Below are 13,770 nucleotides of genomic sequence, written 5' to 3'. Positions count from 1 at the left end.
CACCGGTGATCCTTGACCATGATATTTCCCTAATAAAGTGGCCTGTTATTAGGTACACTTGAAAATGGCGGTGTACCTAATGGAGTGTCCGTGTGGTTCCCTCGTTAAGTGCAGGTGCGTGAAAACTTTTAGCTCCTTTTGAACGTGAAAGTGGCTAAAAGTTTTCACGCACCTGCGCTTAACGAGGGTCACTTGGAAAACATGTTGGAACGCGGCCCTGAGGACTAGAGCTTGACACCGGTGATCCTTGACCATGATATTTCCCTAATAAAGTGGCCTGTTATTAGGTACACTTGAAAATGGCGGTGTACCTAATGGAGTGTCCGTGTGGTTCCCTCGTTAAGTGCAGGTGCGTGAAAACTTTTAGCTCCTTTTGAACGTGAAAGTGGCTAAAAGTTTTCACGCACCTGCGCTTAACGAGGGTCACTTGGAAAACATGTTGGAACGCGGCCCTGAGGACTAGAGCTTGACACCGGTGATCCTTGACCATGATATTTCCCTAATAAAGTGGCCTGTTATTAGGTACACTTGAAAATGGCGGTGTACCTAATGGAGTGTCCGTGTGGTTCCCTCGTTAAGTGCAGGTGCGTGAAAACTTTTAGCTCCTTTTGAACGTGAAAGTGGCTAAAAGTTTTCACGCACCTGCGCTTAACGAGGGTCACTTGGAAAACATGTTGGAACGCGGCCCTGAGGACTAGAGCTTGACACTTGTGACCTTTGACCATGATATTTCCCTAATAAAGTGGCCTGTTATTAGGTACACTTGAAAATGGCGGTGTACCTAATGGAGTGTCCGTGTGGTTCCCTCGTTAAGTGCAGGTGCGTGAAAACTTTTAGCTCCTTTTAAACGTGAAAGTGGCTAAAAGTTTTCACGCACCTGCGCTTAACGAGGGTCACTTGGAAAACATGTTGGAACGCGGCCCTGAGGACTAGAGCTTGACACTTGTGACCTTTGACCATGCTATTTCCCTAATAAAGTGGCCTGTTATTAGGTACACTTGAAAATAGCGGTGTACCTAATGGAGTGTCCGTGTGGTTCCCTCGTTAAGTGCAGGTGCGTGAAAAGTTTTAGCTCCTTTTGAACGTGAAAGAAGCTAAAACTTTTCACGCAGGTGCGCTTAACGAGGATAAATAAATAAATAAATAAGAAAGTGTAGTCAAGTGTAGTCACAAGGTCCAGGAGGGACATGAGCGGTCTCAGTTGAGCACTTGATAAGGGATACCAAGCACTTTTGTTGCATTTGTTTATTTCTTTATGCAATTGCTTGAAAAGCTGCATGGAAATGTCATATACCTTCCAGGTGCTTTGAATCAGCACCCTAAAAAAATTCGAAATTTCTGTGCCAAAGTGGCCGAGTGGAAAAATACTGGTCTACAGTACAGAAGAGGTGGGTTTGAGTGCCGCTCCGTGTAACTAAAATTCTAGACTCGAACTAGGCAGAGTCCCGCTCTGTGGACGATTCGATCCATCTGATTCTTTTGAATAAATCTTTGTCATAAAAACGTCCATGTATAAGAGACAAAAAGAGCACCAAAACGTGTTTTCAGGTAACCATGTGCTTTTATTACCAGTGCATATTTCTAGAAACCAGACCACGTATTGTCAGTGTGCGCGCGCGTGCGAGACACAATTATAGAAATAAACCACAATGATGAAATGTTTTGTATTAAGATGATGGGTATTTTTAAAAACCGTCACTGTTCAGCTGGATAAATGGTGTTGGCACACAATGGCCAGCAGGGGGAGCCAAAGCGGAACAGTACAACAAACATCAGACTGAAAGTACAAGTTCACGCAATCTGTCATCACCCAAATTTGGTTCATACTTTTTTAAGGTCCTTCATTAGAACAGTGATGATTATAATTACAATGTAATAAAATAATCAACCTGCCAGTTTGTGTTTCCTGAGAAGTGTATTTTTTCCCCAACGTGCACCTCAAAAACACATTTTTATTTTTGATTGAGAGTTGGTTGGTTGCCTGGGATTAATTACAAGCAGAAAGATTACACATTGGATCCAAATTATATATCAAAAGTAATTTATGCTTACATATTCCCTGTAGTTTTGTGTTTGTGTGTGTTTGGACCTTTCGTTAATTGACTGAATGAATGAATGTATTACTGTAATTTAGCGTTAGGGTTAACCCTAATTAATTGCTAGAATTTCAAAATAAATTTGTTTTTGTATCAATTTATTACATAGAAAACGAGATCAGCCCATCTTCACATGAACACAAATTAATTCACAAATTTCAATCAATACTCCTTCGAAAGGTGACATGGCGTTGTCAGATAAAATAAAATTAAAACAATTCAAACGCATATCCATTTAAAAAAATAAAAGTGTAAAAGCAGAGCATGTGTATAAAATCAAATAAATTAGCTCCCCCCCCCCCCCCCGTCCCGCCTCCTTGTTGCTTAAAATCATATAAAACAAAAGTCATCAACAAAAAAAACGATATTGTGCTGCTTTAATCGCAATAAATATTCTTCTAGTGTACGTATGTTCATCAAGCAAGTTTTGAAAAGCGCATATTTGAAAACAGCTGCCTTGGGTGCCGCTGCCGCTGCGTCCTCGTCATGTTGTATTATACACAATAATATACATTTAGTCCGCTATATACACTAAGTACATACAGCAAATTATTGTTTCACGCCAAGCAGTGAAAAAAAATGGACTGAAATTGATTTTTAAAAAAAAAAAAAAAAAATTGACTAGTTGTTTTCTTTGCAGTGGTGTGGCCCAAATACTTGTCGGTATATAAATGACATTACGGAGATGAAATCAAATTGCATGCATTGGGACAAAGTTAAGGCTCGTGTAATACTGGAATCTAATCGAGCTATCTTTGTAGCACGCGCACACACACACAGACACACACACACACACACACACACACACACACACACACACACACACACACACAGACACACACTCGGCGTGTTCCTTAAAAGAAGCTATGTCGTCAAAATTGGAAAATAAAAACATCATAAAATTCCGAGCCCACGGTGCGAGAGTCATGGCCGATACGTGAGACGAGAGGTTTTATTACACCCTGTGCCTTTGTGGCGTCTTACTGCAGGTAGCGGTAAACCTTGAAGCAGTGGTTGCCCGAGTCAGCCACCGCCACGTGGCCGTCCGAGGTGAGCGCCAAGCCTTGCGGGCCGTACAAGGGGTCCGCCGTCGTGTTGATGTAGGACAAGAAGGAGCCTGAGCTGTCAAAAACCTGGTTGGGAAGAGAAGAGAAGAGAAGACGAGAAGAGAAGAGAAGACGAGAAGACAAGACAAGACGAGAAGACAAGACAAGACGAGAAGACAAGAGAAGACAAGACAAGACGAGAAGACAAGAGAAGACGAGAAGACAAGACAAGAGAAGACGAGAAGACAAGACAAGAGAAGACGAGAAGACAAGACAAGAGAAGACGAGAAGACGAGAAGACAAGACAAGACAAGACAAGACAAGACAAGACAAGACAAGACAAGACAAGACAAGACAAGACAAGACAAGACAAGACAAGACGACAAGACAAGACAAGACGAGAAGACAAGACGAGAAGACAAGACGAGAAGACAAGACGAGAAGACAAGACGAGAAGACAAGACAAGAAGACAAGAGAAGACAAGACAAGAAGAGAAGACAAGAGAAGACAAGACAAGAAGAGAAGACAAGACAAGACGAGAAGACAAGAGAAGACAAGAGAAGACGAGAAGACAAGACAAGAGAAGACAAGACGAGAAGACAAGACAAGAGAAGACAAGACAAGACGACAAGACGGGAAGACAAGAGAAGACAAGAAGACAAGAGAAGACAAGACGAGAAGACAAGACGAGAAGACAAGACAAGACGAGAAGACAAGACAAGACAAGACAAGACAAGACAAGACAAGACAAGACAAGACAAGACAAGACAAGACAAGACAAGACAAGACAAGACAAGACAAGACAAGACAAGACAAGACAAGAGAAGAGAAGAGAAGAGAAGAGAAGAGAAGAGAAGAGAAGAGAAGAGAAGAGAAGAGAAGAGAAGAGAAGAGAAGAGAAGAGAAGAGAAGAGAAGAGAAGACAAGACAAGACAAGACAAGACAAGAGAAGACAAGACAAGACAAGAGAAGACAAGACAAGACAAGACAAGACAAGACAAGACAAGACAAGACAAGACAAGACAAGACAAGACAAGACAAGACAAGACAAGACAAGACAAGACAAGACAAGAGAAGAGAAGAGAAGAGAAGAGAAGAGAAGAGAAGAGAAGAGAAGAGAAGAGAAGAGAAGAGAAGAGAAGAGAAGAGAAGAGAAGAGAAGAGAAGACAAGACAAGACAAGACAAGACAAGACAAGACAAGACAAGACAAGACAAGACAAGACAAGACAAGACAAGACAAGACAAGACAAGACAAGACAAGACAAGACAAGACAAGACAAGACAAGACAAGACAAGACAAGACAAGAGAAGAGAAGAGAAGAGAAGAGAAGAGAAGAGAAGAGAAGAGAAGAGAAGAGAAGAGAAGAGAAGAGAAGAGAAGAGAAGAGAAGAGAAGAGAAGAGAAGAGAAGAGAAGACAAGACAAGACAAGACAAGACAAGACAAGACAAGACAAGACAAGACAAGACAAGACAAGACAAGAGAAGAGAAGAGAAGAGAAGAGAAGAGAAGAGAAGAGAAGAGAAGAGAAGAGAAGAGAAGAGAAGAGAAGAGAAGAGAAGACGAGAAGACGAGAAGACGAGAAGACGAGAAGACGAGAAGACAAGAGAAGACAAGAGAAGACGAGAAGACAAGAGAAGACAAGACAAGACGAGAAGACAAGACAAGACGAGAAGACAAGACAAGACGAGAAGACAAGACAAGACGAGAAGACAAGAGAAGACAAGACAAGACGAGAAGACAAGAGAAGACAAGACAAGACAAGACAAGACAAGACAAGACAAGACAAGACAAGACAAGACAAGAGAAGAGAAGAGAAGAGAAGAGAAGAGAAGAGAAGAGAAGAGAAGAGAAGAGAAGAGAAGAGAAGAGAAGAGAAGAGAAGAGAAGACAAGACAAGACAAGAGAAGAGAAGAGAAGAGAAGAGAAGAGAAGAGAAGAGAAGAGAAGAGAAGAGAAGAGAAGAGAAGACGAGAAGACAAGAGAAGACGAGAAGACAAGAGAAGACAAGACAAGACGAGAAGACAAGACAAGACGAGAAGACAAGACAAGACGAGAAGACAAGACAAGACAAGACAAGACAAGACGAGAAGACAAGAGAAGACAAGACAAGACGAGAAGACAAGAGAAGACAAGACAAGAGAAGACAAGACAAGACAAGACAAGACAAGACAAGAGAAGAGAAGAGAAGAGAAGAGAAGAGAAGAGAAGAGAAGAGAAGAGAAGAGAAGAGAAGACAAGACAAGACAAGACAAGAGAAGAGAAGAGAAGAGAAGAGAAGAGAAGAGAAGAGAAGAGAAGAGAAGAGAATAGAAGAGAAGAGAAGAGAAGAGAAGAGAAGACGAGAAGACAAGAGAAGACAAGAGAAGACAAGACAAGACGAGAAGACAAGAGAAGACAAGACAAGACGAGAAGACAAGACAAGACAAGACGAGAAGACAAGAGAAGACAAGACGAGAAGACAAGAGAAGACAAGACAAGACGAGACGAGACGAGACGAGAAGAGAAGACAAGACAAGACAAGACAAGACAAGAGAAGAGAAGACAAGACAAGACAAGACAAGACAAGACAAGACAAGACAAGACAAGAGAAGACAAGACAAGACAAGAGAAGACAAGACAAGAGAAGACAAGACAAGACAAGAGAAGAGAAGAGAAGAGAAGAGAAGAGAAGAGAAGAGAAGAGAAGAGAAGAGAAGAGAAGAGAAGAGAAGAGAAGAGAAGAGAAGAGAAGAGAAGAGAAGAGAAGAGAAGAGAAGACAAGAGAAGACAAGAGAAGAGAAGAGAAGACAAGAGAAGAGAAGACAAGACAAGACAAGACAAGACAAGACAAGAGAAGACAAGACAAGACAAGAGAAGAGAAGAGAAGAGAAGACAAGACAAGAGAAGAGAAGACAAGAGAAGACAAGAGAAGACAAGAGAAGACAAGACAAGACAAGACAAGACAAGACAAGACAAGACAAGACAAGAGAAGAGAAGAGAAGAGAAGAGAAGACAAGACAAGACAAGACAAGAGAAGAGAAGACAAGACAAGAGAAGACAAGACAAGAGAAGACAAGACAAGACAAGACAAGACAAGACAAGACAAGACAAGACAAGACAAGAGAAGAGAAGAGAAGAGAAGAGAAGAGAAGAGAAGAGAAGAGAAGAGAAGAGAAGAGAAGAGAAGAGAAGAGAAGAGAAGAGAAGAGAAGACCTTGTGTCAGATTTCAAAAGACACAAGAGCAGTGTGCCACGAGAACTGCTCGTGGTACATGGGGCTCCCTCTAGTGGTCAAAACATTCTACTGCACTGTTAGCACACTAAAACCGTTTTTTCCAACCTGGATGCGACTGTTGCCCCAGTCGGCCACGATGATGTTGCCGTTGGCGTCGACGGCCACGCCCGTGGGAGCGTTGAACTGGCCGTTGCCTTCACCGTGCGAGCCAAACTTGAACAGGAACTCGCCGTCCGCATTGTAGACCTGAAGACAAAGAAAGGGTGTGACTAGACTAAAGACCAAGAGCAAAAAGTCAAAGACAACAGAAGTGTACCTTCACGGAATGGTTGTGAAAGTCCGTCACAACAATCTCATTCTTGTTATTGACTGCCACAAAATGAGGACCTACAGAAAACACAGGGAAACAGATACTGCGTGAATTTTGGACTTGGGCTCGCTAGCAAGAGATAAAAAAGAAATCAATAAACGAGGTTGCTAAGTGAATTTACTTACTGAAGACTGGGCCTGATTTACTCAGCTTTTGTTCGAGTGTCACATTTGCTCCACTTTTTTCTACAAGGAAAGAAAACATGACTTCAAATTTTATATCTAGCTCACTAGCTAGCACGACGGTTAGCTATCTATAGCTAGTTCGCTAGCTAGAGAAACAGGCAACTTTTGATTAAAAAAGAAAAAAGTGGCTGTCATCTTGTAAAATCCTCCCACATCACACCACTTCCAAACTTTCTTCTTTTGCCTGAGTGATTGTAGGAATAATAAATACCAGCAAAGTGTCTGTCGGACGTTCCCTTGGCTCCAAATTTGGTGACCAGCTTTCCGTTGGCCTGGAAGATGAAGACGCAGCAGGCCTTGTTGTCCACAGTGATGATGTGTCCGTTCTTGTCCACGGCCACTCCTTTGGGACCCATCAGACGACCGGCACCGATTTTGTTCTGACAAGTGGCAACGTTTGAGTCATCAAGTCACAATGAAATGAAATGACTCGTGTCGTTTTGCGTGTTGGATTACTTTGAATTTTCCGTCGGAGGAGAAGATGCTAATCCATCTGTTGTCGTAGTCGGCCACGATGATGTCGCCGTTCATGTCCACCGTCACCCCCGTCGGGCGCTGCAGCTGCCCCGGGGAGCGACCTCTGACCCCGAACCGCATCTTGAACTGCCCGTCGTTGGAGAACACCTGAACAAGAGAAGAGGCCTCCGTGTCACAGCTTGCCCACATATTGCCGTTTTGTTTTCAACTTAACGCGACGTGCCAGACCTGTATGCATTGGTTGTTGCTGTCGGCCACCACGATGCGACCGTTGCTGGAGGTGGAGATGCCTTGAAGGTTGGTGAATTCTCCTTTGTCACGTCCTCTTGTTCCTGGCAAATCATGTTGCAATTGAACGCCACAGCCTCACCAAAGACAATTTGTCAAACGTCCTTGGCGGCAAAATTGTACGAGCCATCCTCACCGACTCTGTAGATGAGCTCGTCCTCAATGGGGTTCTCCTTCTTCTTGGTGGTGCTGTACATACTGGAGGGCCTTCTGACGGCCTTCTGGCGCACGTGACCTCCTCCGCCGCTCGGCGACTTGACCCGCCGCTTGACGTCATCGGGCGACTGCAGCACGTCGGAGGGCTTGACGGCGCGCAGGCGGAAGGGGCTCCCCCGGACGGGCTGCTCGTAGAGCAGCAGCGAGAAGGCGAACTCGCCTTCGGCACGGGCCGTGTAGCCCACCTCGTAGGTGCCGTTCTTGTTGTCCGTCACCTCGGCCTCAGCCGCCGCGCCCTCGGCCGACACGATACGGGCCCGCAGGGCGGCGTTGCCCGTCCTGACCAGCTCGCCGTCTTTGTCCTTGGTGGTGACGGTGACGGTGGTATGCTGGCCCACCAGCGCATGGCGCAGGCCCTCGCCAGTGGCCACGCTGGTGTGGCCCACCGCCCCCGTGGTGATCAAGACGCCCAGGTTCTGGATGGAGCGCCGCAGGCCGTCCGTCTCCACTTGGCACTCCAGGTGGCCGTTTTCGTGCGGGTGCTCGGGGAAGGTGTGGCGCGCCAGGGCGCTGACCCGCTCGCCCATCTGCTTCTGGACCAGGAGCACCTCGGTGGCGCTGCCGTGGCTCAGGGCCTGCTCGGTGAAGTCGCAGCTGCTCTGGATGTTCTCTTTGCCCTGCAGTAACGACGTCAGCTGGGCTTGGAGCACCTGAAAGGACCCGCGCCAAAACAAATTTAAATTGATGGGGCGGCTATTATCTTCCCCTGATCGCAACCCAATTGAGAACCTTTGGAGTGAAATAGTGAAATATTCTAAAAGCCATTTTAAGTTGAGATTTTGTTGGGAGGTGCAACCTTCTGCTTGGCGCTGCAGATGTTGTCCACCTCGGCGACAAGGGCGCTCTTGCGCTGGTGCAAGGCTTTCTCCAGCTCGTCGAAAGTGTCGTTGATCTCCGTCACGGCGGCGTGCTTGCGCTCCGTCAGCTGCTTGGAGATCTCGTTTACTAGCTCGATGGCCACCGTCAGCTGAGGAAGTCTGTCGTGCAAACACCGACACGACGTTCCTCATTAATACGTGAAAAAGGTACAAATGAAGAAAGATAAATGATATGTTTAACAAATAAGACACTTGAAAAATAAAGGAGTCAATCAAAGTTCTAAATATAATATTCATATTTTTTTCATTCTGTTTTTCTAAACATTATTAGTCAGATTTGTTTGATAGTTTTGTTATGATAGCTTCTAATATTTGATCGTTATGTACTAATTTATTAGTATCGGCAGCCTCCACAATTACTGGATACCTTAAACTAAGCAACCAATATCTGGTATCGGTACTCACCCATCCCTAAATACTATTAAAATGACGTAAAACTCTAAAATCAAATCTATATTCGCCCCCCCCAAAAAATCGAATGTAGATGAAAACTAATGTACATCTGAAGGCGGACGTGACGGCTGACCTGTTGCGTACGGTGTCCAGCTGGTTCTTGAGTGCCGACTTGTGTTGTTCGAGCACGTCCCTCAGAGGCACCGTCACATGCTCCCTGTGCTCGCCCTCCGTGCACTCCAGGCACATGGCCGTCTCACACGACTCGCAGTAGAACTCCATCACCTGCGGGTGGCGCAGTGGAGCAGGAGCAAGTCTTTACCTTGTAAGGCGACGACCCACCGAGGCTCGAGCATGCGCTCACCTTGCCCTCGTGGTTGGGGCAGGAGAGGGGCGGGCAGGTGGTGGCGGCGGCGCCGGCCGAGTCCAGCGCGTTGCATGCCTCGGGTCGGCTGCACTCAGGGTCCCGCTGCAGGACCTCCATCAGGTTGGTGATGAAAAAGTTGTTCTGGAGAGCGGCCACGCCCTTTTCGGGCAGGATGGACGTCTGCCGGCACACCGGACACGACAGCGTCAGGGACTGCGGAGGGATGTAGTTCTGCAGGCATCTGCAGGGGAAACCGAAAACGAGTCACATTTATTGGTCAAACTGGAAAACAACCGTTCTGACAACCACCACTAGATGGCGGCGCTGCACCCATTTTCAGTGCGTGCTCAGTCAGGTGAGACGACACCGGGGGAAACAGCTGGATGCTGCGTTAAAGGAAGCACAAATAGAATTTGGGGGGGGGGTAAAAAATTGGTTTGGTACCTCTCACAGAAAGTGTGCAGGCAGGGCAGCACTTTGGGGTTGTGGTAGCGGTCCAGGCAGATGCTGCACACCAGGAACTGCTTGTCGATCTGCCTCACCACCGGGCTGGCGGCGCCGCCGCTCTCGCGCTTGGCCATGGACACAGACATTCAGGCCAATGGGGAACCTGTGCGGACGGCGTGGCGACAAGGTCAGCTAGGCGGCCGGGAGGAAACATGGCGGTGTTGAGAGGGCGTCGGCGACCGGCGCGCGCCTAGGAGGAAATGAGTCACCAAGCTGGAAGCGTTCTGAGAGACTCGCTCAAGTATCAGCTGGCTCGAGCCAGGGCTGTTTTGAGTCTTCGATTTCTTCCACAGACGGAATCACCCTGCTTTGCACGTAACATGCACCCTTGTGATTAAAGCCTAGAGGCAGCTTGATGAATTTGGAAAGCCGGCTGCAGTATTGCCAATTGAAATCCTAAACCCCATCACGGGCATGAAACCCAAAGCCAGGCTTGAAATCCTTCCGCTTCTAACCTTCACTTGAACCCCAAACCGCAGTCAACAACGAAAATGAGTGGGTGGGTTGCAAACGTTTTCTTAGTGACACTTAGCTCATGCACTCATGAACTACAAACTATTCAAAAAATATGGACGTGCATGGGGACTGCTTGAAGAAGAAGAAGAAGAAAAAGCTGCCTCTCCAGATGCTAAAAAAACAAAAAGCCAATGCGGGACTTCCTCCCCCTTGGTGCCCAGCTGCTTCAGTTGAAGACAGCGCCACCAGCTGACCTGGCTGTCCATCTGTCACAGGACGTTCTGTGTGCGTTTGCTTGTCGGTCGGTCGGCGCAGTGGCGAGCGAGCGAGCGAGCGAGCGAGCAAGCAGCTGTCCCAGAGAGCACGCAGCAACATTCCAGCTTAGGTCAACGCCTCCTCGCTTTCGTTTTGTTTGTTTTTCGTCTTCTTTCAATGCACTCGTGGCATTGTGGGACCTCCTGCGCATTTTTTCAGACTGCGTTGTTGGCCAAGACTTAAGTGCGTGCTGCCCCCCCTTACGGTCCTTTGACATGAACTCTGATTTAAAAAGTGACGTCACGTAGCTCGCCCCCCCCTCCCCTCCCATCCTTCCTCAATCCGAACAGCCGGCGCGGCGCGTTTCAGTTCCTCCCACTCGAGCGAAGCTTTCTCGAACAACAGTTTGTCATTCATGTGCGTTGACTATTGAAGGCGTTGTTTTGCATGAGATGTGATGCGAGCGTTATGAAACAAAAACAAAAAAGCCAGGTCATGTGCGTTGAAATGTTAAAAATAGCACATGGAACGCAGTCAACCATTCTCAGCACGTATTCTTTGACAGCGGATATCTACTGGACATTTCATTAGGTACCCCTGAACAACCTAATGCATTTAGCAGTTTTATGTGACGTTTCAGCGTGGGGCACGGTTTTAATCAAGCCATAGGGTTAGGGTCAAGTCTGAGTTGGGGGAAGCAAATTAGGGGATACGGCCTATGTTAGGGTTTCAAATTAGTGGGGAAAAAACACATTTGCATGGTTAGGCTGCTAAATGTCAGTGTTGGGACATTGAGGATTTATTTCACTTTGGAATTTCAAGCCCACCAAAATCGGGTTTCAAGCAAGGCTTAGGGTTTCAAACAAGAGCAAGCATTTCAAAATAAAGTCTCGCGATAGGCTTGGGGGTTCAAACCTGGGCTCTAATTTGAAGTAAGGTTTCAAACAGTGGGGAGGGTTTCCAGTTTCACTTTGGAGCCAGCGTTAAGGTCACCGTCTGCCGTCTAGATCCCAGCGACCCGCCAGCCAATTACAAGAGACAGATGACCACGGGAGTCCGCTCCCTTCTTATGAACCGGGGTTAGCGTTTCAATCCAGGATTGAAATTTTAAATTAGGGCTGTAAAAATATTTTCCTTAATGATCAAGACTTGAGCAACAAGTCCGATCCAAACGTCGTGGGCGTCGGTACTTGACGATCACTATCTGACAAACTGCTGTTTTGTTTGACACTTTTTAATGATATCGGCCAAGCAACCCATCGCATCTCATGAGTTGAGTCACTCAAAATTGTTTGGTCAGTCCCAACGGCTTGGTTCATTGAGGTCCGATTTGATTTCATCAAAGTTTGGCGATCTGGATAAGGGACAGAGTACATCACATGACTCACATCACAAAGTTGCTGAGCAAAAGCACCCCAGCGTCTCCTCATCTCACTTTGTTCACATTTGACTAACCCGACAAACACGCGACGAGTCAGCACTTTTGCCAACCTCGCTGAGACAACAAAGAGAGGCGGCAGACAGCGGCAGATCATCCTGTGACCTCCTCTCACTCTCTCACACATCAGATTAGAGATTAGGAAGTGGACGAAAACGCCGAGGTGCGTTGTGGGGTGTCCGCTCCGTCCACTTTCCATTGCGCTCGTCCTCGAGACGAGATTTAGAGCTACAATACTTGGGCTACAATACAAGTCTAAAGTTCTAGCCGTCCGTTTCCCATGCCACGAGAGTGACGGGTTGACTTTGGACGAGATCCGGGGTACACCCTGGACTGGTCACCAACTAATTACAGAGCACCAGTCACGCTTACATTCGCACGAATGGTCAGATTTGATTCTTACTGACCCTACTGTGCAAAATAGGGCCAAGATTCCAACCCAGAACCAAAGCACTGCGGGGCAGACGAGCAAACCGCTAAGGACCACCGTGCTCCCTGATGACGTACGTGTTGTTTTATTTAGCCATAGAGATGCGGCTGCCGCATATCGCCGCATCTAAGCCTCCTGACAGCCCATCCGACCGAGTGCACACGCACGTTGGCCTCTGCGGCCTCCGCCAGCCCCCAATGATGGAGTCAGACAGCTAAGCGTTTTGCTGATGCCCATGCTTATCACGCCGATGACGACGTTCTCCCCTCGGGGGTCTACAAGCAACCTCGCTGTGACCGCAAACGACGCCAGAGGGCTTGTTCTACACAAAGACCCGCTGATCGATAAGAACTCATCCGGTTCGGCATCATTACCGTCCGCTGCTGCAGTGCAAGACCAATCGCACCAACACGGCAGTGACATAAGCAAACAAGCTGACTCACATGTAGCCCACATACTGGACACACTGCAGCAAAGGGGCACACCTGCGACAAGAGGCCTGTCACCATGTTGACAATCCCAAAATCAGACGCTTTGGGCATTTTGGGTAGGAAACGAAGAGCATCACGCTTCCTCGCTGTCACACTTCATAAAACATCAATTATTCATCCGCATGGACGGAGCGGGGGCAAGCAAACAACAAAAGGAGGTATGGTGCATGTTTGGGGGAGTACTCACATGAAATCCCAGCGGCAGGAGCAGCAGGAACGGGCGAGTGAGGCTCAGGCGTCAGCATCGCAGGCTCGCTAGGAGAAAGCCGGCCATTGTGCAACTCCACCGTCCCCTCGGAGACTCCCAAACGCGTACAGAGGCGCTAAAGACAGCAAAGGAAAGGAATGGAAAGGCAAGGCAAGGAAGGGAAAGGGCTGGGTCTGTCTGGGAGGAGGAAGAGGAGGAGGAGGAGGGAAGGACATGGGGGTCGAGGAAGAGGAAGGAAAGGAGGGAGAGGTGATGGGAGTGACGACTAGGAGGCATTGGTCAGGCATCCTGTGGGCGGAGCTAAGTCAGCCAATGGCATGTGTGGAGGTGCATGGGGATGTGCGGGGGAGTCCAATCTCAGTAACAGACGGCGAGAGTGCATGTGATGCAAAAAAAAAAAAGGAAGGGGGGGGGGGGCTGGCTGGCTTAAGATTCCACCCAGCTAGTCCAC

The 13,770-nt window shown here is 47.3% G+C and overlaps 1 protein-coding gene across 1 annotated transcript; it reads right to left on the bottom strand.

Moving 5' to 3' along the window:
• Nucleotides 1–1,541: 1,541 nt before the first annotated feature.
• On the bottom strand, nucleotides 1,542–13,615 carry LOC125971800 (tripartite motif-containing protein 3). Its single transcript, XM_049724792.2, has 13 exons — nucleotides 13,299–13,615; nucleotides 9,979–10,144; nucleotides 9,532–9,775; nucleotides 9,301–9,452; nucleotides 8,693–8,873; nucleotides 7,817–8,546; nucleotides 7,621–7,724; nucleotides 7,372–7,539; nucleotides 7,127–7,295; nucleotides 6,856–6,915; nucleotides 6,677–6,747; nucleotides 6,466–6,606; nucleotides 1,542–3,229 (listed from the first exon to the last, which is right to left on the bottom strand). Exons 2-13 carry the CDS (start codon nucleotides 10,125–10,127, stop codon nucleotides 3,077–3,079), a joined length of 2,322 nt encoding a protein of 773 aa, XP_049580749.1. The 5' UTR covers nucleotides 10,128–10,144; nucleotides 13,299–13,615; the 3' UTR covers nucleotides 1,542–3,076.
• Between the last annotated feature and the right edge of the window lie 155 nt (nucleotides 13,616–13,770).

The sequence above is a fragment of the Syngnathus scovelli genome, chromosome 7 (assembly GCF_024217435.2).
Source record: "Syngnathus scovelli strain Florida chromosome 7, RoL_Ssco_1.2, whole genome shotgun sequence".
In the NCBI taxonomy this organism is placed as follows: domain Eukaryota; kingdom Metazoa; phylum Chordata; class Actinopteri; order Syngnathiformes; family Syngnathidae; genus Syngnathus; species Syngnathus scovelli.
This window is presented reverse-complemented; position numbering and strand designations above follow the sequence as displayed.